A 25,572-nucleotide genomic window follows, 5' to 3' on the forward strand; every position below is an offset into this window, starting at 1 on the left:
TAATGATGCAAAGTTACGATATTTTTCATCCAAATATTATTCGGCGTTAGACACGAGAAGCAAGTGGAAGGTTATAAATGATATCGGAGTTGGTAAATCCAAGGCGATTTCTACCTACCATGGAGATATCAACGAATTGAATAGATCTTTTGTTAATATTCCGACCTTGGATATAGACACCACTTTCTATCAAGTCACTAATAGGGTAGTGGACAACACACATGTTGACTGCAGTTTTGAGTTTAGATGTGTATCGCACGATGAAGTTATACATAGTCTTATGTCAGTGAAGTCTAATGCCATTGGTCTTGATGGTATTGACCCAAGATTTATTAAAATACTGATTCCTTACCTACTACCTTATTTTACTCATCTCTTTAACTCAATTCTAATCTCCAGTAGATATCCGAGTATCTGGAAACGATCAAAGATAATTCCTATCCCTAAATCCAATGGCGATTTTCGTCCGATTTCGATATTATGCTACCTCTCGAAAGTTTTCGAAAAGATTTTACATAGACAAATGTCTGAATATCTCCAAAGGGAATCGCTGTTATCTGATAGACAAACCGGGTTTCGAGCTCATTATAGTTGCGTTAGTGCATTAGTTGAAGTTTCGGAATCGATAAGGAGTAAAATTGATGATGGTAATGTTAGTTTTCTCGTCCTTCTTGACCATTCAAAGGCTTTCGACTCGGTTGATCATCGTAATCTATATATGAAGCTCAGAAGATTCTTCAAGTTCAGTGATACTTCTATAAAGCTTTTTCAATCGTATCTCAGTAATCGGCAGCAGTCAGTGTACGTAGGAGATGCCATATCAGAGTCAATAATAGTGCCCAAGGGGGTTCCCCAAGGCTCTATAATAGGTCCGCTTCTTTTTTCACTTTACGCAAACGATCTTCCAAGCCAGCTAGTCCACAGTCAGATCATCATGTATGCTGATGACGTTCAGTTGTTTCTTAGCGGTTCTGTTGATGATATTGGTGAATGCGTTACAAAACTCAACCAGGACCTTTCACGTGTTTATAACTGGGCCACAGCAAATGGTTTATTTCTGAATCCTCATAAATCGAAAATTATTGTTTTTCACAAGAGTAAAAGATTTACTCTACGAGACTTGGATGTCACTATAAATCGTCAGAAGATTGATATTGTGTCTAGTGCGAAGAATTTAGGTGTAATTTTTAATAGCTCATTGACTTGGTCTAATCATGTGAATGCTATAGCAGGGCAGACATATGCAAAGCTGCGTACACTGTGGATCACACACTCTTATACACCTATTGAGGTTCGGACTCTATTAGCGAAGATGTTTCTAATTCCTGGTTTGATCTATGGCTGTGAACTGTTTGCGAACTGCGATTCACTAAGCCAACGGAAATTGAATGTAGTTTTTAACAGCATTATTCGGTATGTCTATGGTGTAAGAAGAAATCAACATATTTCCACCATGGCGAATTCCCTTTATGGCTGTAGTTTTGACAATTTACTCAGAATCAGATCTCTACAATTCCTGCATAAGATCATTGTGACACAAACACCCAATTTCCTCTACGACAAATTAGTATTCGCCCGATCTAGAAGGGGTAGAAAACTTGTACCTTTTCGAAGAAGGAGTCTAGTATCTAAATGGCAATTTTATACGAGTACCATACGTCTTTGGAATACCATTCCCCACGAAATCCAAAACATCAGCAACGCGTCAGACTTTAAGAAAAGACTTTTTATTCTTCTTAGTAACTAATTATTCAAAAATTGTTTTTCTCTCCTTTCTCTCCTTTTAAACATTGTTAACTTCTTCCTTAAAGTGAAAACTATTTTAATTTATTATTTTTCTCAATAATTTGTATTTCCATCATTAATATTCAAAAAATTTTTTTTAACATTTCTTTTATATTTCCTTAAAATTTTTATATTATTTTTATTATTATTTTTTTTTTTTCAAAGGATATATGACTGTTCTTATAAGCCTGCACTATAATTATAAGATTTTTTATCTTGTTGTGTAGGTATTCATCAAATAAATAAATAAATAAAATAAAATAAATAAATAATTGATCCTCCACTTGGGACCTACCTATCGGATGAACTGCCGATATTGATGACTGCATAAGTCAGCTCATCTCTGTTGTGCTTAATTGCCGCTCTGGCGAAAGAGGGCGGCTCCTTACCAATCTCAGCGACCATCTTCCCCTTCCGTGATGACTGTGGCATCCTTTTGGAAATCACAGTCCTCCATGAAGACTCAGCGGCCGTGCGCGCTTTTTTCGTTCCTGTTCCGACTTTGTCTACCTCCGCAGGACATTGGAGTCTTCATTGCGGGATGGCTGGCTTGGTTTTCCCAGAGTACTTGTAAGCGGGAAGCTCTTTTTCTTCTTCAGCATTTAAGAAGTGTTATGCTCTTCGGGAAATCTGATTCTTTTTCCAGCTTCCGTGGAAGTGCTTGGAATGTCAGTTCTATCCCTTCCAGCATTCTGCACTTTCGCCCGATTGCGCTGCCGGTATATACTTCTCTGCCTCCTTCGTCGTGCCCCGGATCGCTTTCTCGGTCTGCTTGTGAGCTTAGCAAAGCCATCGCTCACTTCTACTGTCATCCCGCTTCCCTCATCTCTCGATTCGGCAGCGATGACTGTTTCTTTGACCAAATGCACTAAGTTGTGGTGTAGGATACAATTATTAAGGCAATTAACACCTTGTTTCAAAAGATTTTTATGAGTCAATACCATATTTAATCGGTCAAATATATGTCAATATTTTTGTCTGTGTGTACAAAACACTGCTACAACAATGTTACCCGACCACTGCAGCAGAGATCCTTGCAATTACAGAAGTGGTGGAATGGCGAAGATATAACTTCATAACGATGATACACAAATATCTTCTCAGACAGCCATACGGCCATTAACAAATCTAGGGAATTTAAAAACCGCCCTGAACAGTTAAAAAAAAGTACATCTGTTCTGGAAGCCGGGCCACAGAAAAATTCCAGGGAACTAAAGACGAGCTTGTGAGACTAAAAACTACCTTACATATTTCAGGGGAACTGGATTCTGTGGGTATGCCTCTAGCGAAGGGCAACGAATGACAGATGGTCACAAGGTGGAGGTTGTGAACATCCCAAAATTATGGGGCCTTATCTGGACTTGAAGATGTTTACCGCTTTGCTGTTACTGGCTAGAACAGGCGTCTCATTCTTTGTGTCTGTCATGAGAGATCACTGTCTGATCGGTAAACATGGTGATAGACTGAAAGTTGCAAGTAACGAGTTCTGCAGTTGCTGTGAGGACGAGGAATAAGAGGCTGTATGTGCGAACCGCATTGGCAATCAGAAGGAGTTCCACATTAGGGTCTTAAATCAGACAAGAAGATTTAACGAATGTGAACATTCGCAAATTGTTGGACTTTCTAAAGCGCCATGGATGGTTCAACGGTAGATTAAATTTTTCTCCTGTTCCTGTGGTATCACAATGGACGAAAACGTCAAGTGAGTCTAATGGCAGACTGCCACTTAAATCTAACCTAACATAACCTTTGTGTGCGTATTTGCCCAGTTATGTCTCATAGGGTCGAGCACAGTCCAATTGCAAAAACATCGGATTCCAAATGAGCCATCAGTTTAATGTTTAATTCCTCATTCTGACTCCTGGAAATATCGATTCGCTCACACTACCTTTTTCCCATTTCTTTTATCTTTGGCGGAAATGACGTTTCTCCTCCACTTTTATCTCGACAACGCCATTTCGACATGCCATCACCGCACACATTTGCCATGGCTTCAATCAACCCAGGCCATGTGATAGGACGGTCCTCGTGACACTCGACCTATCAAGGTCAGCCATGCCAAACTATTTGAGGACATCGCCAATACGTCCCTCCAGCCAGGCCTGAAAAGCTGGGTCGAGAATTATCTGTGTGGTCGCCAGTCATTTGTGGAATTTATGGATAAGAAATCGAAACACCATAGAGGGGAGTTCCCCAAGGCGGGATGATATCTCCGGCACTGTTTGAACTCTTCCTATCCTCCATTCCAATCCCTCCAAACGGCATAGAGATCATATCATATGCGGACGATTGTACGATCATGGCATCAGGCCCCCCACCCGTTTATGACATCTTCACTAGGTTAAACATCTACCTCAACGAACTTGTCACTTATTTCGCTGCAAGAAATTTGAAGATATCTGTCACCAAATCTTCAGCCACATTGTTCACTACAAATACGTATGAGGTGCGTAGGGTGCTGAAAGTGATGTTCGACGGAGTGACAATTTCGACCGTCAAGTGTCCCAAAATACTTGGCGTCACATTTGACAGCTCTTAAAAATTCTCCTTACATACCACAGCAATTTGCGATGAAATCAAAAGTAGAAACAAGGTTCTCAATTCACTTGCCGGCAGCACTTGGGGGGCTTACAAAGAAACCTTGTTGACAACGTACAAAGCAATAGGCCGGTCTGTGGTAAGTTATGCAGCGCCAGTGTGGTCCCGTCAGCTTTGTGACATGCAGTGGAATAATATACAGATCTGTCCGAATGCCGCCATTTGAACTGCGACGGGCTGTCTCCTCAGTTCTCACGTAGACCACCTCCATCAGGAGACAAAGATCTTACCCGAGCAAAGACATAACTACATGCTGTCTAAGCAATACCTTCTGGTCTGTTATCGCAGAGACCATCAAAAGCCAAGAAGCTTTTAGGTAGATTTACATGATATAGAGCGTGAGGTCCAGCGCTACAAGAGAGAACCTCTAGATCCTGGAAACATTTATGCAGATTCGGTAGCAGATGCGGCGAATAGCTACCGGGTGAATGTGGTCCTTGGAGAACGACCGCCACCCATTGCACCTGAAGAAATTGACCTCCCCCGGCAAACCATAGGAGCACTGGCTCAATTACGTTACGGCAGATGCGGTCGCCTCAACTCCTACAGAGCAAGGATTGATGCCAACGTGCACGATGTATGTCCTGATTGTGACCAGGGACCACACGACACACGTCACATGTTTAACTGCCCAGCTAGACCCACTAGTCTCAGACCCAGATCCCTCCAGACGCACCCCATCTTAGTCGCAGAGTTCCTGGATCTGGCACACATAACAGAATCAAGCGGACGAAAGATAGAACACAACACACTGCTACAACGACATTAACTATTTAGATACGACTGCCATATAGGTCTATCTCCCGGTTTATGACCTTAGGCCTTAAAGGGCAAATTTATAATGTTATCACTACAAGTTGCATGCCTGTGTTCGCAGACGTTTCTTATAATGCGCCATCGATTGTTGCGAGTGCCCAAACATCAATTCTGTTCATATTTTAATGACAATTACTATTGGTTAACATGAATTCCAAGGCATCTTGCCCTCTGTTCTCTTTCTAATAAAATGAATGCCGTCCAAATTCCTTGTGTTTTGTCTGCTTGATTCGAGAGATGGGAGTTTCGAAGGACTCGATATGCCATGTGTCTGCGATTGCTTTTGCATGTTGAGCAAAACTTTTGTATCATTCATTTGCCATTTAATGTTACGATGTTCATTCACTTTTTTTTTTTGAATGTTTGACGTAGACATTGTCTTGCAATTCACAATTCGCGAATACAACTACCCCCAACCACACAAAGGACAAGAGTTCGCGTTTACTGTGCCAGTATTTGCATAAACATGGAGTAAGAAAGCAGCTGGAAATTGGCGGATTGAGGTATCGCATCCACGGCCATGGAGCTTGTCGTGCTAATATTATTTTCCGGTGTCCCAATTATGTCAGCTGGATTATTAGGCATTCGTGTTACTTATTACCATCTACACGAGTAAAACAATTCTCTACCAATCCTCCAATCTTCCGTTCCTCTAATTTCTGTTACATTTACGACCTGTCGCAAACGGAATTTAAAGATATTTGCAAAGTAATAAAAGAAATTTGTTTGCAAATTAAGAAATTATTAATGTTCCATATACATATGTATGTACACAGGTATGCAGAGACTTAACGCAGTTAGTCTGTCTTGCCCCCATGGGCATAAGGCAGGCTTTTGCGCTGATATATTTATGTAAGTGATTAATGAGGCGATAATTTGAAGAAAAAGGCAAGCTTTCATTAAGCAAGAGGAATGAAAGACTTCCAAGGCCTTCGAAACCTTATATGAATAATAAAAAGTCATTTGTGTTTTCAGTGAATTTTAAAAGAAACTTCTCAGCAGGAAAACCATCCAATAATTACTTTAGCACGCATTTTTTTCCAGGTTCTATTATAGGGTGAAGATCTTCAGAGATTTACAGGCCATTTTCCATAATTTTGGAAGAGCGTTTGTCCCCGTTATTAAAAACAAGTAAAAGCGTGCTAATTTAGGCCGGGCCGAATCTTATATACCCTCCACCATTGATCGCATTTGTCGAGTTCTATGCGCGGTATCTCTTTTTAGACAAACATAGAATATTGAATAAGAAATGTTATGCTATTGGAGCTATATCAAGTTATAGCCCGATTCGGACCATAAATGAATACTAAACATTTTAGAAGTCATTGTGTTATATTTCAGTTCATTCGGATCAGAATTGCGCCTTGTAGAGGCTCAAGAAGCAAAATCGGGATATAGGTTTATATGGGAGCTGTATCAAGCTATTGATCGATTCAGACCATATAAGACACGTATGTTGAAGGTCATGAGAGAAGCTGTTGTACAAAATTTCAGCCAAATCGGATGAGAATGAGACCCTCTATAGGATCAAGAAATGAAGACCCAGATCGGTTTATATGGTAGCTATATCAGGTTCTATACCGATGTACGCCATACTTAGCACAGTTATTGAACGTCATAACAAAACACCTCATGCAAAATTTCAGCCAAATCGGATAAGAATTGCGCTCTCTATTGGCTCAAGAAATCAAGTCAAGATCCAAGATCGGTTTATATGTCAGCTATACCAGATTATGAAGCGATTTGAATCATACTTAGCACAGTTAGTGGAAGTGCTACTAAAACACTACGTGCAAATTTTCAATAAAATCGGATAAGAATTGCGCCCTCTAGAGGCTCAAGAAATCAAGACCCAGATCGGTTTATATAGTAGCTATATCAGGTTCTATACCGATGTACGCCATACTTAGCACAGTTATTGAACGTCATAACAAAATACCTCATGCAAAATTTCAGCCAAATCGGATGAGAATTGCGCTCTCTATTGGCTCAAGAAATCAAGTCAAGATCCAAGATCGGTTTATATGACAGCTATACCAGATTATGAACCGATTTGAATCATACTTAGCACAGTTATTGGAAGTGCTACTAAAACACTACGTGAAAATTTTCAATAAAATCGGATAAGAATTGCGCCTACTAGAGGCTCAAGAAATCAAGACCCAGATCTGTTTATATGGCAGCTATATCAAAACATGGATCGATTTGGCCCATTTACAATACTAACCGACCTACACTAATAAAAAGTATTTGTTCAAAATTTCAAGCGTCTAGCTTTACTCCTTCGAAAGTTAGCGTGCTTTCGACAGACAGACGGACATGGCTAGATCGACTTAAAATGACATAACGATCAAGAATATATAAACTTTATGGGGTCTTTGACGCATATTTCGAGGTGTTACAAACAGAATGACGAAATTAGTATACCCCCATCCTACGGTGGAGGGAATAAAAACAAGTAAAAAGGCGTTAAGTTCGGCCGGCCTAATTTTGTATGTGTAAAGGTGGTGGTGCTGGTAAAGGTTGGTCTTTTTTGGTAGCTATATCCAAACATAGACTGATCTGAACCATACAAGACACGGATGTCAAATAACATAAGTCATTGTGGTAAATCGGACAATAAATGCGCCTTTTATGGGCCCAAGACCTTAAATTGATAGATCGGTCTATATGGCAGCTGTATCCAAATCTGAACCGATCTGGGCTAAATTGAAGAATGATGTCGAAGGCCTTAAAACAACTCACTGTTCCAAATTTTGGCAAAATCGGGCAATAAATGCGCCTTTTGTGGGCCCAAGACCTTAAATCGAGAGATCGGTTTATATGGCAGCTATATCCAAATCTGAACCGATCTGTGCCATATTGCAGAAGTGTGTCGAGGGGCTTAACTTAACTCACTGCCCCAAATTTCGGCGATATCGGACAATAAATGCGCCTTTTATGTGCCCAAGACCTTAAATCGAGAGATCGTTCTAAATGGCAGTTGTATCCAAATCTGGACCGATCTGAGCCAAATTGCAGAAATATGTCGAAGAACCTAATACAACTCACTGTTCCGAATTTCGGCGAAATTGGACAATAAATGCGCATTTTATTGGCCCAAGACCTTAAATCAAGAGATCGGTCTATATGGGAGCTACATCAAAATCTGAACCTATCTGAACCAAATTGCAGAAAGATGTCGCGGAGCGTAACACAACTCATTGTCCTAAATTTCGGTGACATCGGACAATAAATGCGCCTTTTATGGGCCCAAGACCTTAAATCGATATATGGCAGCTATTGGGTTGCCTAAAAAGTAATTGCGGATTTTTTTAAAAGAAAGTAAATGCATTTGTAATAAAACTTAGAATGAACTTTAATCAAATTTAGTATTCCACGCTCATAGAACTTCTGGCCTTTATCTGCAAAAAACTGAACCAAGTGCGATTTTATAGCCTCATCATTGCCGAAAGTTTTACCATTTAAGGAGTTCTGCAAAGATCGAAATAAATGGTAGTCTGATGGTGCAAGGGCTATATGGTGGATGCATCAAAAGTTCCCAGCCAATCTCACTCAGTTTTTGGCGAGTGACTAAAGATGTGTGCGGTCTAGCGTTGTCCTGGTGGAATATGACACCTTTACGATTGACCAATTCTGGTCGCTTCTCCTTGATGGCTGTATTTAATTTGTCCAATTGTTGACAGTAAACATCCGAATTAATCGTTTGGTTCCTTGGAAGCAGCTCAAAATATACCACACCCTTCCAATCCCACCAAACAGACAGCATAACCTTCTTTTGATGGATATCAGCCTTTGAAATGGTTTGAGCTGGTTCACCACGCTTGGACCATGATCGTTTTCGACTAACGTCGTTGTAAACAATCCATTTTTCATCTCCAGTTCTGATTCGTTTTAAAAACGGATCGAATTCATTGCGTTTAAGGTGCATATCACAAGCGTTGATTCTTCGGTTTGTTAAATGAATTTCCTTCAATACATGTGGTACCCAAATATCAAGCTTTTTCACCAGTCCAAGACTTTTTATGTGATAATGAACGGTTGATTTTGGCATTAGGAGGGGATAACCACCACTGAAAATTTTATGATGGTCTCGCCAGAATTTGAACCCAGGCGTTCAGCGTCACAGGCGGACATGCTAACCTCTGCGCAACGGTGGTTTTGGTAATATTGGACAATAAATGCGCCTTTTATGGCCCCAAAACCTTAAATCGAGAGATCGCTGTATATGGCAGCTATATTTAAATCTGAACCGATCTGGACTAAATTGAAGTGGGATGTCGAGTGGCCTAACACAACGCACTGTCCCAAATTTCAGCAAAATACTACCAAATTTCAAATCTGTTATCTAAAAAAGTAATCACTGTAAGTAATGTAGTGGAATTCTGAACTTAAGCAAGGAACTCTGTTTTGAGTTGTGAAAAACTTCAACAAAATATCTTGATTTACTTCAAATGAATTATAAATTAGATGTAGCTCAAGATATGAGTCCCGGCATTGCTGTTGAATTTCAAAGAAATTGGTTTATATTCAGATATAGTCCACACATATATATATCAATCCCATGGCAGCCGGTTGTATGTACCGGATTGACCCGATAAATTCCTTCATCGGCAAGGGCTGCCGCCTCAGTGTACCACACACTGCTACTACAACAACAACAACATATATATATCATCCGATTTCACTTTAGAGCCTTTGTCAGCGTATTTTTTTTTTAACAGATTTTATTGAATTTTGCACCATATCTATTTCTATGATTTTAACTATGTGTGCCGACTTAAGTTGAAATCTGTTAAGATTTATATATAGCTCCCAAATATAATTTCGTCTGATTTTAACTTATTATGCAAAAATTTGGTAAATTTCTTCTTAGCCTTCTCTGCACGCTTCTGCTGCGTGTCGGGATTGAAAAGAATCCCGGACCCAGGTTCTATTCGATTTGCCAGAACCGTCTCCATCATCGGTCGATGTCGGTGAGGTGTAATCGATGCATGGAGTGGGTACTTTTCCGATCTTGCTCTGGCCTCACTTGCAAGGTGCTGTGCGAACATAGCCACCAGTGGGTCACAAACGTCGCCGCCCTCTGCGTCCTTGTCGTCGGACTATGTGATCCCCCGACCTCTCCCGTGCGGCAATATACGAAACGGCAGCATCCCAGCACCAATATTGCCTGACCAGTGCCGAGAAGTGTATCATTTTTGCAACTAACTGCAATGGTCTCCGTGGCAAGTTCTATAAGATTGTGGATTTTATAAGTCGTAAGAGCATATTGGTCGCAACGATCCAGGAGACAAAGCTGTCCAACACCTGCAGCTGGCACAGTTATCACGTATACAATGAGCTACGTAAGGATCGCTCAATAAATGGAGATGGGGGATTGGCCTTCGTGATACACCATTCTGTGCAATATAGACCCATCTCGCCCGCGCCTGGCGCTAGTAACCCCTACATGGAGTGCATGGGCATAGCAGTTAGGGCCGGTACTGCCGAGATAGAGCTGTACAACGTGTACATATCGCCGGTTGGTGCTGTGTCCCGATTAATGGCCAAGCTTACAACCCCGACATAAGCTACTATCTGGCCATAATCGTCTGGTTCTAGGCGACTTTAATGAGCATCACACTTTATGGCATTCTCCCCTAAGTAACGACCAGAGTGACATAGCTTTGGCATTGCAGATTGAATGCTCCACGTTTTGCACGGTGTATGAGGATGTCCCCACTAGGATTACGAAGAGGTGTAGCAGCTCGCCATACAATTCCATTGCACCCCTGATCTCCTGAGTGACGTATCCTGGCAAGCCTTCACCATCGACCGACCACCCGACTTCATAACCTCTGAGCGCCGTACATTTATCAATCAGAAGAAGGCCGATTGGGCTGGCTTCAGAGAGTACACCAATCGGCCCTTCAGTGAACTGCCAACCCCTTCAGATGCGCTACTTGCCGAGAGGAAATTCAGAGACATCATTAGCGCAGCAGCCGCTTTATACCAGCCGGTCGAATACCCCAAGTGCGGCCCAGTTTCCCGACGCAGGCAGTGGCACTCGCAGAAAAGCGTGATGGGGTTTGTTGTACGGACCCCACTAACCCCAGAATCAGCGAGCTGAATCTGGAAATAAACAGGATAGTCAACGAACGTGGGCGGAATTTGTTGCTGGAACACTTGGAGTAATGTATCTTAGGCATCGGCTTAGGCAAGCCGGTGCCTAAGTAGACGAGATGACAGAACCTCGGTCAATTTTGGCGACGTAACCGTGACTGATCCGAGAGTGATAGGGCAAGGAGAAGAGCCATTCGCCGTATTCGTGGTCTCCGAGCCGATGGACTGCCATCGCAATTCACCGTGAGCGAAGTTACAAATGTCATCCGTGGTGCCAAATCATACAAGGCGTTGGACCCCTACGGAATCTCTACACTGATGCTGAAGATTCTGGATTTACTTGGAGTTGAGCACCTTACCACTGTCTTCAATCTGTCTCTGTACACTCTTTCAGTTCCCGATGTCTGGAAAATGGGCATAGTGATCCCGCTACTGAAGCCTGGAAAAGACCCGAGTTTGGGGGAATCGTACAGACCGATCTCCCTTCTCTCACCAGTGGCTAAGACGTTTGAGGGACTACTCCTCGCGAGCCTTGTAAGAGAATTTCCATTCGCCTAGCATTAACATGGATTTCGAAAACTGCATAGTACAACAACTGTTTTGCATGCCATCACCGCACACCTTTTCGGTTGCTTCAATCAGCCTAGGCCATGTGATAGGACAGTCGTCGCCGCACTCGAACTATCAAGGGCATTCGACACGGTCAACCATGCCAAACTATTTGAGGACATCGCCAACACGTCCCTCCAGCCAGGCCTGAAATCTTGGGTCGCGAATTATCTGTGTGGTTGCCAGTCATTTGTGGAATTTAGGGAGAAGAAATGCATACCCAATGTGGTGTAGGGTATCAAAAGGTCGGCTTTTCCCCACTTTAATCCGTCCTTACTTGTTTCTTATTATATTAAATACTCTAAAGTCACTGTAAATAATGATTTTCTCGACGTTAAAGTAAGCACCAAATAATTGTCTGTCGTTAATTTGACGTTTTTCTATTTGTTAAAGATAACAGCTAATAATAATAATTTTGATTATCGTTAAAAGTGTCTACTGAACACCAAATTCGTTAACTTTTCTGTTATCGCTTTTTAATTAAACGTTTTTCGTTAAACCAGTTTAGAGAATTCAGAACAAGAAAATAAGCACCTGAATTTAACGATTTTTTTGAAATACATACGTCAAGTTGCTTAAGATGATTCTAATCGATAATGCCGTTCTCGACTGTCGGTAAAATTGTACTACATGTCTTCAGATATTCTAGTTCAGAGCAGTGTTGCCGTTTTCGGCTTTTCCTACCAAATTTGATCGGATGTAAATAAAAAATTATAGAATTTGGTCCGGTGGACAGCCCAAGTTGTTTTTCGTAGATTTTAAACGCAGTCGTATTAAACATACTGAATTATAATTGAAATTGCCTTATTTTAAAGGAATCATCTTTCAAGAAAGCAACGGTCAATAAATTTCCATGTTTGATTTAAAACAACCCTTCTGTACTAGAGCTGGCGAACTATCGATAATCGCAATATTCGATAGTTTTCAAATATATATCGATAGTTTTCACATACATATCGATAGCATCGATACTATCGTTAATTTCCCATCACATATATTAAAAACGAAAATGAGAAGTAAAAATCAGAAGATCGATTTATATGAAAGCAATATCAATGCATAGACCAAATAAAACCAAGGTTAATAAAGTCAGTTGGAAGTCATGAGAGAAAATTAATCGATACTATCGTTAATTTCCCATCACATATATTTCAAACGTAAATGAGAAGTAAAAATCAAAAGATCGATTTATATAGAAGCAATATCAATGCATAGGCCAAATAAAACCAAGGTTAATAAAGTCAGTTGGAAGTCATGAGAGAAATTTTCGTGAAATGTTTGCCTAATCGGATGAAAATTGCTCCTTCTATAGGTGCAATATATCTTGAAGGATACATTCAGTGTCGGATTGTTTAGTTTTGAAAAAAAATACTCTGGTACAGAGAATTAGAACCCAATGTTAAGCTAAGTAGGAATTTTCTTAAAAGATATATCTGCTACTTATATGTGTATCCCATTTCCACTCACACTTCCAACTTCTCGAAAATATGACATTCTAAGTCGATTCAGTCCGTCCGTCTGTATATCGAAAGCGCGTTAACTTTCGAAAGAGTAAAGACAGCCGCTCGAAGTTTTGCATAAAAACTTCTTATAAATGTAGGTCAGACGGGATTGTTAATGGGCCAATCGGTCCGTGTCCATGTATCCATCGATTTTATAATCCAATGTGGTTAACAATTCTGCACATTGTACCTTATTATACATATACATAGCTTCCATATATATACTGATAAAAAAAAGTCGGCACGCCATTAATACCTCTTGGAATTACCTTATCAATGTCCAAGGCGGATTTAAAATAGTGGTCTCACGCGAACAGCCGTTAAAAGCTGGTTTAACGGTATTAAGATGACAGATTTTTGTTTACATTCTCTTTGTTGTTATCTTCTTTCTCGCATATTCTCTGCTCATGTACGCACACGTATACACACACGCACACAATTTTTTTTTGCGGCAAGACTACGATCAGCTTGATGATAAGATAGCAAATTGCACCATATGATATGTGGTTGCTGTACAAATGAGACCACCTTTAAATGTTTCGTCATGATCAATGCCAAATGGTACTAATGGCTCTACATCACCAATGTCATTTGGTATTGTTTTTTACTTAATTTATCAAGTCGGATTTAAAAAAGTGCGAACAGCCGTTAACAGCTGGCCAGGTTTAACGGTATTAGGATGACAGATTTTTGTTTGCATTCTCTTTGTTGTTATCTTCTTACTCGCATATTCTCTGCTTATGTATGCACACGTTTAAACACACGTTATGTATGTTTGATTGGCTATTGACTTTTTTCGCAAATAAATAAAATAACAGAAAGAAAAAACGAACCATTGAAACCAATAAAACAAAAACGATGTGAATATCAATGACAATGATGTAAAGCGTTGCCACTTAAATTTCTGTTTGCCATTTTCCTCACTATAAACAGAGTACTTCTTGTTCACCTATTTTCTCCAGCGTTTCGTCGACTAATATATGGGGATTGACAGCATTCCGCCTGAAGAGCTGAACAGAATACCCAGCTTATATCAAAGGCGACAGAGTGTTGTTAAATATATCAAAATTCAACGTCAAAAATACATACAAATGGTTTAAGGTGGATTTAAAAAGGTGGTCTCACGCGAACAGCTGCTAACAGCCGGCCTGATTTGACGGTATTAAGATGACAAATTTTTGTTTGCACTCTCTTTGTTGTTATCTCTTTCTCGCATATTCTCTGTTCTTTTACGCACACGTATAAACAGAGGGAAAAAATAAAGCTCAAAAAAGTTTCCAGTGCAAGTCTGTTTGTTTGCCATGAGGTGGTAACGCTGTTTGGCAACCTTCCAATACAATACGAGGCAGCAAGTGAAAATATATGTAAGATTTATAAAAACAAAATTGCACAACATATGTGGTCGTAGAAGTTAAATAAAATGTATTTAGATTTATGTATGTAATTTTATTAATAATTGGTTTTCTGCGGGTTGCCATACTTATTTGTGAAGAACTTATCATAGCAATCCTGGCGACAGATGTTCTACATATACCTGCTTTGGTAATTTATCCGGAACTTCGTTGTCCTAGATATTATAATTTTCGTACAAATTTCATTGCACTGTACTATAAAGTACTAAAATAAAACACAGCTAATATCATACGATTATAACCGGGTAATCGTGATTTGCGCTACATAGTACTGAAATAAATCACAGCAAATATAACGTATAAATTGTACCGATTTATTTTATCTAAATGCTTATCAAAAGTGGGTAAAAAATAGTAAAATTAAAATACAAATTTTTGATCAAAAAATGTTTCCCCAAAAATCCCCAATTTTTGCTCCGAGTCCCCAAATCGTGAAAATTTAGATTCTATTTTCGAATATAAATCACCAATATTATGAGAAATCCCAATACTGGCAACACTGTCAACAACGACTGAAGCCAAGAGAACAAGAATATGTGTGAATTGAGCATCATCGTTATCGTAAAGAAAATTTTAGTTTCGTGCACCTCTGAACGGGTAACATACTCAAAGTCAGAGTTCGACAAAAAACTGATTTGGGCTGATAGTGCACTTGACTTTTTATTGTTGGGCACCTGCACTTACCTGTGTCGATTTATCATGATTAGTATGGGAATAACCACCTGCGCCACGGCGCCTCCTGGGATTATCTTTCTTTGGAAAATCTGTTATCAATACGTGTACGTGATGAGTACGATCACGATGTGCTATGTTAAATTCCTATTATTATTCCCAAGTCAGGTATTCTAGGTGAAATTTTAGTGCAAAGGTGTACAGTATAGGTATCGATATCTTGCGATAACAGATAATAATAAACAATAAATAGTGATAGGTTTGTGTTTTGAACTATGCCGAAAATCGTCAAATAAAGTTTATTATCATTTATCGTTTGATATCGGCAACTATCCAGTACACATTTGTACTGAAATTCTATCCGGAACATCCATTATTGGATGTTTTTAATTTTTTACCTGTTAAAAGTCGACTTTGCCTTGTTATCGATTATACGACAATCGACTTTTTGATCCCTAATCTGTTGTCGCTTTGATATCTTCTTTTAACTCAATCGCAGCATACACAATTCATTAGTCGCCGCCGTAAATCTTTGGAAAATTAACAAAAAGTTTGGTATATTGGCAAGTAATTCCATTAAAAATTGGTGCAATGCAAGAAGGCGAAGTCGATAATCTTGTAGAGAATGAAAGATCAACTGGAAATGAACGGGAAATTGGCGATTTTCATATGCCTGAACAAACAGACGCCTCCTCAATGGCTATACAACAGCAGCAGCAGTCTATGAATGAAGCTTCTGCTGCAGTGTCTATGTTGACGACAACAGATGCAATGACTTCGCAGTCTATGATGGTGACAACAACAGCGGCATCGAATACAACGGCCGCAAGTAGTGGCAACGAAGGAGTTATTGGCATAGAAGCTGACAATGGTGCCGACAAAGGCGATGACAGCGACGTGGCTGATGAAGATGGTGATGATGAGGTAGGAGGTGTTATTTTGGTCATGTGAGAATAGAGAAAACTAACAAAAAAGAAACGTGTGAGGCAATGTTTTGCAAACATTTTTGTTATTTGTTTTGCTTTTCTCTTTCTAGACTAAAGAAAACTACGAGGGCTTCAATGGCACGGGACGCAATATCACCCTACAGACTCTGATGAGCGCCAACGTGTTGCAGCCGGGCAAATCAGTAATGACCATTGAATATTTGGGCCAAAAATTTGTCGGTGACCTTTTGCCTGATGGCAAAATAAAGTCTCAAGAAACTGAAACGGTATTTCTAACACCCAGTGCTTGGGCAATGAACTGCAAGCGCATCATAAATCCCGAAAAGAAGAGTGGTTGTGGATGGGCTTCAGTGCGTTATAAAGGCAAGAAATTGGATGCGTTCAAAAATAATTGGTTGCGAAAATGTGCACTGCAAAAGGACTCTGTATCGGAAGATATGGATATGGGTATGTATAGAACAAAGTTAGGATTGAAAACTCAAAGTTTGAACTTAGATATGCTTTTTTTATTATACATAGACGATTAATGGGTTTTTATCCTATATAGATTTGATTGAAGAATTGTCTATTTAGTATGGAAATTGATAGTGTCATCCAATTACATTAAACTATCTATTGCTTAAATTTTGGCAGAATTTATGTTATGGTGTTCGAACCCTACTATATGTCCAAGTGGAATTTAAATTGGTACCTTAATTATGTACAAATGTGGTCGAAAAATCAGCTGACCTTTAAAAAGAAATAAACTAAGTTCCGGATTTGGGTTATATTTCAAAAAATTGATTTTAGCTCAATACACTTTAAAATAATCTGTAGCTCATCGCCCGAATTTTAAGTTGATGTACCCTCCACCATTAGATTAGTTATACAAATGTCGTCACTTCGTCTGTATACGTCCAAATATTCATCTGACAACCTAAAAATAATATTCTTGATCGACCTGACATGCAAACTCACGTTATATTCCGAGCCGAAATACATAGCCACTTTAAATTTTGCATATAAACTCATCACCAGGTTTCATTTCGAGAACTTGGAAGACTATTTGTTCTGTTAAATTTGATAACAAATACAAATGGTTGAGGATACGTAAGATTCGGCCCCATCATATTTTGCTTATACATGGTTATAACTTGACACTAATTTGAAGTTTTATATTGATTTTTCCTTTCAGATGCAGATAAGAAATGTGACTCGCCATTGTCAGTGGTAAAACGTACCGTTTTTCAACACAATACCATCACAAATCGTAATGTTATGCAGTGAGTTTTAGCAAACTTCTTAGATGTAAAAACAAACGCAGGTCTTAACCTTATCGCCAATTGTGTCTTTTTTTCACAGTGATGCAAATATGCTAATAGAAGCCGTGCCATTTACAACAGTGGGCAAATTACAGCCATTCCTCTTGACTATAAACTCGTCAGCCTTGTTATTGGCTGATTTTCATTCCCATTTAACAATGCACGAGGTATGTGGTTATTTAGGTGGAACCTGGGACATAAACTCGCATAGTAAGTAAAATGAATGAGAACACGAAGCAAAGGATACAATTTTCAATTTTTGTTTTGATTATAGCTTTGGCAGTCACTAAGGCCTATCCTTGCCGCAACACACGCTTTGATCGTTCCAAAGCAGCTGACATAGAACGTGATATACAGAAAAATATGCTCAAAGACCAGTTGTTGCTAGTCGGTTGGTATCATTCACATCCAAAATTTCAAGCAGAGCCTACTTTGCGAGATTGTGATGCCCAGTTGGACTATCAAATTAAGATGAGAGGTGCTTCGGATGCCACCTATACGCCTTGTGTATCATTAATAATATGTAAGTTGATAGCTTTCTTGGGAATATAAGTAGGGAATTAATTTGTTTTTTGTTTTAATTTTACAGCCCCTTATTTTGATGAAAATCCCACTCTAGAATCGGTTGTAAAATCTATTTGGGTTTTGCCGCCTAATGAAAATAAGCAGGCCTTGGAATATGGCCGCCCTATGCTAATGCAGTACTCTGTGTTGCCCGATAAGGAAGTCCCAGAGGAAGTTCGTTCTGAGATACAGTCTTGTGTGGACTATTACTCCCAGTTTCGTAATGAGGTCGTTCGTTTCCAGAATATTTACAACGATGATGTGACCTTTATAGAAAAGCTAAAAAATACCTTATATCCCAAGTTTCCTATGAAACAAAACGATAAGGCTTTGTGGAATTGGATTTGTGCTGTATTGGGTTGTGAACAGGAAGACGATTTCATTCCTCCGAAAACAATTAAAATAATCGATGTCAAGGAAGAGACGCCTAAATTGGCGCCAGATGCAAAGATTGAACTAAAGCCGGAGGAGGAACAAAAGTCTGATGATACTTTAGCTAAGCAGATAAGTGCTGCGGAGGAAGCCCTTAGAGTGGCAGAAGAGCAGCAACAACAAGCCGAGCAAAAGGCAAGTGAGCTGAAGGTTCTGTCATTGCAGGAGCAATTATGTCTGCCTTCAGGCTTAAATATGAATCCAGTACGTATGCTGTCGCCTTTGGCTACTCCCAATCCCACTGCTGGTGTGGCTGCTACAACTACAACTAGTGCTACGGGCATTGCCCCTATCATTGCACCGCTGACACAACCCCCTACCCCAGCCGTTACTGCAGTTCCGGCCTCAGCACTTATGCCACCTATGCCTCCCGTAATACCTACCATACCGCCTGCGGCTGTTACTAATTTGCCTGTGGCATCGCCCAGAGACAGTCCCATTACAATCCCCTCAAATTCTGCATCACCAGCTAAATTTGAGCTGCCAGTGCGAGCTTCGCCCTCACCAGCTAAGTCTGACACTTCTTCGCATACATCCAGAACTAGGAACTCGCCAGCACCTAGTCCAGGTAAATTCAGCATAAGTGATATTGCTCGAAATAGTCCCAGCATAACGCCCACCAACAAGTTTGACCCTTCAGCTGGCAGTTTGGTGCCACCTTCTGGAACTTCTTCGTCAGTTTCACATAATTTGCCAACGGCCAATGATCTAATGGCTGCGAGTTTGGCCCAATTGGCTGGCCAATTGCCACCGAACTTTCTGCAAAGTGATTTGGCAGCTTTGTTCCAACAACGCAAAGAGTATGGCAATACTTCTCTCAATCAATTAGCAGCCGCAGCAGCTAAGGTTGGTGGAGGACAATCGAATCAGAGCAAAGCACAAAATACCCCAGCCTCGTCGACGGTGTCTGCGGCTGCTAGTGGCATGCCCGACTTTTCTGATCCCAATGTGGCCGCTGCCGTAGCGGCCTACTCACAGCAATTTAATATGCCTCGGTTGCAGGATATGTTGCCGCAAGCTCCAGCACCAGCTCCCGCACCAGCGCCAAGCAAATCGAAATCGGAGAGATCTTCAAAATCATCCTCGTCTTCATCATCTTCGTCCTCATCATCGAATAGCTCGAATTCTTACAAAACGAAACTTATGAAGGAATTGGACGAATTCAAAAATGACCCACTCAAGATGTCTGAATTGATACGGTCACCGGAATATGCAGCTCTTTTGCTGCAGCAGGCCGAAGCTCTGGGAGCTACCACCTTGGGCACATTGGGATTCGGGGCTGACTTTAGCTATTTAGCCGGTGCCGCTGGTTTGACACCCGCGCCATCGCAAGCGAGCAAGAGCAAAAACTCTTCGGCTGCTGCTGCGGCAGCAAATGCGGCGGCTGCATCAGCAGCAGCCTTATCCGCTGACTACAACAATCTTCTCCAGTCCTATTCGTACTTGCAGCAACAGTCGAAAACCAACGACTTGAATGCCTTCCTGCAACAGCAGATGACAGCAGCCGCTGCCGCTGCGGCCATTAGCGTGCCGCCTTCAGTTTCACCGAGCACATCAAAGAAACAACAGCAGCAACAACAGCAGCAGCAACAGCAACAACAACAGCAACAAATGCATGCAGACTATACAACTCTCTTGCAAACGTATTCAAAACTCTTCGATCCATCGAATCAATTTTCTGCTCTCACAGGAAAAGGAGGTCCCACTCCTCATGAGTTATCAGCCCTGCTAACAGCTGGTATGGCTGGAGCTGGTGGTGGTGGCGGCGGGCCCACGACATCCTCCTCATCTTCGGCAAAACAGAAACACAAAGAAGCCCAGCAACAATTGTCGCAACAAACCGACATGTTGAACCAGTTGTTACAGTCGGAAAAACAGCAGTCCGACTTGAACGCTTTGTTGTATCATCAAAATAAGGCAGCCGCCGATTTAAATGCTCTCTTTGCACAACCCACTTCAGCACCACCATCATCGAATACACCGTCATCCTCAAAATCTGGTGGAGGCTCTGGACCCAATTCAACAGGTGCCCCCTCGCCCCTAACAGATCCTGCTGCTGCTTATTACAATGCCTTGGCTCAAGAGAAAATGCAAGACTATGCCGCCTTTTTCCAGCAGCATCAACAGCAACCGGGCAAATTTGGTATACCCGATCCTTTGGCTAAGTCCACACTGGCAGCGAATAATCTATTCATGTCGCCGTCGGCTTTGTTGAAAATTCAACAGGAGTCCCTGAATGCCATGATGATGAAACCTCCTAAATCGACAAGTTCTTCATCTAGAAATCGAGAATCGTCAGCCTCGCCGGCACTGGAGCGCTTAACACCAACCAAATCTGGTGTCACCGGTGGTTCATCCACGCCCGGTGGTGGCAAATACAACTTTAGTGCTGTTGACTTGGCCATTTCGAGTGTGCCCTCGAACACTCCTTCGCCGGCGCCATCTGATGGTAGTAACTCATCTTCGCATCGACGTCCATCGAATACACCACCTGTAGACTTGACTCGTTTGTATGGTGAGTTGGCGCCCCATGGTTCATTGGCAGCCTTGAGTGCCGGTTTGGGTGCTGCCGGCTTAGCAGGTGTGGGCACCAAAAAGCGTATGGAATTTTCTTCAATTGCTGATTTGGCTGCTCCACCACCAGCAAAAATTCCTAAGACTGGCGATGATGTTTTAAATCTATCCAATGAATAAGAATGCTGCAAACATGTCAACTTCTCTAATTTGTACAACCTTTAAGATTTTAATTAGTATTATCCGTAAGCACTCAAAATCCAGTAGGGGATGTTGAAATGGTACATCTAGAGTGGGCTTTTCAAGTGCAATTGCAAGCCCTCTCTTGTTAGAATTTTGTAGACAAATGCACTGTACCCATTCCCCTCTCTCATAGACGAAGATCGAATATCTACTTTTAGTAGTTTTAGAGTATTATCCGTTTAGCTTACCCTCATATTTGTTTTAGTGCACCTTCGATCAATTGGCCTCTTTTGTTCAATTTTTGTATTCTTTTAGCTTTTAAAGCTATTTGTTTTGGCCCACCTCCTCAACGCATAGTATGTATGGAAAATCCAGTATTCGTTTATAATTAATTTTATGTATACAAACTTTTTTACTTCTATTTCTTTCTTTTTTTTTAATATAACCATAAGTAGGAAAGCAGCCTGTTCGTATTGATCGTTTTCCTTGAAAATGTATTTCACTTTTAAGTAGCAATAACGGGACATTTTTAACAACTATACTACCATATATGTATATACATTCATATATGCTATTGGTGTGTTATCAGTATATTTCTTTTTTTTTTAAACAATAATTTAAATTTAAATAAGAGCAATGAACTATAAATATACTTTACTCAAGCATAATTAAAAAAGAAAAACTCAAATGTTTTTTTCTTTTAAAATGGTGTTTTGTATTCTGAATATAACTGCAACTTCCATTTACAATACACTATTCGTAATCCCATGGCAGCCGAAGGATGAAGTCCTTCATAGGCAATGGCTGCCACCTCAGTGTACAACACGTGGCCACAGCAACAACAACAACAACAACTATTAGCCATCTGTATGATCTGTTTTTTGCCACCATGGACAAAACTTTTGATTTCTTCTTTTTGTTTTGTTTTCACATATATTGGGTTGCCCAAAAAGTAATTGCGGATTTTTCATATAGTCGGCGTTGACAAATTTTTTCACAGCTTGTGACTCTGTAATTGCATTCTTTCTTCTGTCAGTTATCAGCTGTTAATTTTAGCTTGCTTTAGAAAAAAAGTGTAAAAAAAGTATATTTGATTAAAGTTCATTCTAAGCTTTATTAAAAATGCATTTACTTTCTTTTAAAAAATCCGTAATTACTTTTTGGGCAACCCAATATTTACATATGTTTAGGCTTTCAAATTAATGATGCAGTTTGAAGCAGACAGTCTTTAGGCTCAATTTTGTACAAAATTGTGCAGTTTTGTATACGTTTATTTAGTTAAACACGGCGGTATAAAGTTTGGCTTCAGGAAATTACACCCCAAAATCAAAAAATTACACCCAACAGCAATTGGGGCACATTTTTGCCTTTTGGGGCCTATTTTCGTGCAGCTATTGGAGCCAATTTGGGTTTTCCTCATGTAAATCTAAACTATGCCAATAAGATTGGGGTGTAAAAAATATTGGGGTACATTTTCATTTTACTTTGGGGTCTGATTTCTCCATTTTGGGGCTCAAATTTATTTTACTACAAAAACAACAGTTGGACAAATTTTCTAAAATGTAAATAAGAGGTGTCAAAAAAAAATTTATTTCAGTCAAATCGGACAAGAATTGCGCCCTCTAGAGGCTCAAGAAGTCAAGACCCAAGATCGGTTTATATGGCAGTTATATCAAAACATGGACCGATTAGGCCCATTTACAATCCCAACCGACATACACTAATAAAAAGTATTTGTGCAAAACTTCAAGCACCTAGCTTTACTCCTTCGAAAGTTAGCGTTCTTTCGACGGACGGACGGACGGGCTAGATCGACTTAAAATGACATGAAAATCAAGAATAGATATACTTTATGGGGTCTCAGACGCATATTTCGAGGTGTTACAAACAGAATGACGAAATTAGTATACCCCCATCCTATGGTGGAGGGTATAAAAAACCCCTTCTTTTAATGTTAGGCAGAAATTGTATAGTTGATTTGTAATAAATAGCATTGGACTGGTATCCTAGATCGGGATTTCGTTTGGTACCACCAAACACGTCAGTAATGCTCTTAAGAGCATTTTCCTTTTGTAGAGCAACAAGAAAGCGCAAAACGTGTGAAGGTGGAGTTACATAATATGCGCGCGTAATAAAAATGCAACTCTGCAACAATGCAACTCTGCAACAAATCCCACAAAAGCAACGCGCAAAAGTTAAACAAATTTTAACATTCGAAGGGAGGGCCCTTATCATTGAGCTTAAATTTCAGTCGGACTGCACTCATTGATATGAGAGAAGTATCCCTTGTTCCTTAATAGAATGTTCATGGGAAATTTAGTAGTAACAACCAGCGGGGCATAGCATTGGCAAAGAATCGTGAATGCTCCACGTTCTGCACGGTATACGAGAAGTCACAGCAGCCCGACATTCATTTCCCTGATATCCCGAGTGACGTATCCTCGCAGGCTGAAATTACGTTGGGATTAGACCACTAGGTCGATGGTGAGTATTTTAGGATGATACTCACCATCGACCTACTACCCGACTTCATAACCTCTGAGTGCCGGACGTTTATGAATCAAAAGAGGGCCGATTTGGTCGGATTCAGAAAGTACACCAATCCGCCTCAGCCCCACTGACAACCCTACCCAAATGTGCTGGTAGCCGATCGGAGATTCAGAGACATCATTAACGCAGCAGCCACTCGCTTTATACCAGCCGGTCGAATACCCCAAATGTGGTCCAATTTCCAGGCGCAGACAGCGGTACTCATATTGGGATTCGTTGCACGGACCCCTCTAACCACAAGATCAGCAAGTTGAATCTGGAAATAAACATGGAAGTCAGCAAACATAAGCGGAATTTGTGGCTGGGACACTTGAAGAAATGTAGCTTAGGTACCGGCTTAGGCAAGCTGTGGTCTACTGTTAAGCCACTCTCGAACCCTAGTAGAAGGGATGACAGGACCCCAGTCACTTTTGGCGACGTGACTGATACGAAGAGATGCGCTAGGTTGTTTAACAGTCAATTAATTGAGCCCCGAGAGCGACTAGGCTAGCTAATACAATTTACCGTGGACGAAGTTACAAATGTTATCCGTGGCGCCAAGTCATCCAAGGGGTTGGGCCCCGACGGAGTCTTTACATTGATGCTGAAGAATCTGGATCTACCTAGAGTCGAGTACCGTACAACTGTCCTTAACCTGTCTTTAAAAACTCTTTTAGTACCCGAAGTCTGGAAGATGGGCAGTGTTCTCGCTACTGAAGCCTGAAAAGGACTCGAGTAACGGGGAGTCGGGTCATAGCACACCGAATTAAGGGCATGGGCGAAAAATGCGCATGTAACGATGTGGAAGAGCGAAACGGCCGGTTTGACGACGAAAGTCCTATGGGGAAATGCAGATGGTGGGAAGACGAGGCTATTGCTCAACGGAAGTAAGCAGGAGATCAGTATAGCTTTCAGTACATAACAGGACACATAGGACTACGAACTCACTTATGCAAAATCGGTGCGGCAAGTGATCGCATGTGTAGGGTATGTGGAGAAGATAATATGTCATTGTCCGGCTTTCGCGGGTAACAGATATCGGAAATTAGACACAATACCAGACGTGAACTAACTTAGGGGAATGGTATGGGAAACAATTAGGGATTTTTTAAATAGCACTAAATTCCTGACTTAGATTTTCTTTTTCGAGGTTACTTTTTAGTATTTAGAGCACAAAACAAGCCGATTACTGGCTTAGGTGTATGTATATAGTGGCATTGGAGCGGATTAATATCCGCACCCTCTTTTCAACCTAACCTACTTTCATACGTAGCAACCAGAATAATTATACGAATTCATGTCCGTCCGTCTGTCTATCTTAGTACATATTTTTATAACCTTCACCTTAGGATGGGGGTAAACTAATTTCGTCATTCCGCACAGAGATTTGATGTAGGTCGTTGGGCATTGCAAATGGGCCACATCGATTTATATTTGGATATAGCCCCCATATAAACCGATCTCCTGATTTGACATCTTAAGCATCTTAAGAAGTGTTTTGTTATGACTTTCTACAACTGTGTGATCTATGATCCAAATCTGTCAATAATCTGATAAAGCCACCATATAAAACAATCTCCCGGTTTGACGTCTTGAGCCCCTG

At 40.6% G+C, this 25,572-nt stretch overlaps 1 protein-coding gene across 1 annotated transcript; it reads left to right on the forward strand.

Annotated features, from left to right (window-relative positions):
- Positions 1-15,987: 15,987 nt before the first annotated feature.
- LOC106088704 (MPN domain-containing protein CG4751) lies at positions 15,988-22,115 on the forward strand. The gene is made up of 6 exons (XM_013254357.2): positions 15,988-16,423; positions 16,536-16,893; positions 17,621-17,708; positions 17,788-17,957; positions 18,022-18,270; positions 18,337-22,115. Exons 1-6 carry the CDS (start codon positions 16,091-16,093, stop codon positions 21,435-21,437), a joined length of 4,299 nt encoding a protein of 1,432 aa, XP_013109811.2. The 5' UTR covers positions 15,988-16,090; the 3' UTR covers positions 21,438-22,115.
- Positions 22,116-25,572: the final 3,457 nt, after the last annotated feature.

Source organism: Stomoxys calcitrans, chromosome 3 (assembly GCF_963082655.1).
Source record: "Stomoxys calcitrans chromosome 3, idStoCalc2.1, whole genome shotgun sequence".
In the NCBI taxonomy this organism is placed as follows: Eukaryota; Metazoa; Arthropoda; class Insecta; order Diptera; family Muscidae; genus Stomoxys; species Stomoxys calcitrans.

Bases quoted from the DNA above. Each gene is read 5' to 3' on its own strand.
- LOC106088704 (XM_013254357.2), top strand. From the start codon at position 16,091: ATGCAAGAAGGCGAAGTCGATAATCTTGTAGAGAATGAAAGATCAACT. The intron at 16,894-17,620 runs GTATGTATAGAA...TTTTCCTTTCAG, and splicing joins ATCGGAAGATATGGATATGG to ATGCAGATAAGAAATGTGAC. The intron at 17,958-18,021 runs GTAAGTAAAATG...TTTTGATTATAG, and splicing joins CTGGGACATAAACTCGCATA to CTTTGGCAGTCACTAAGGCC.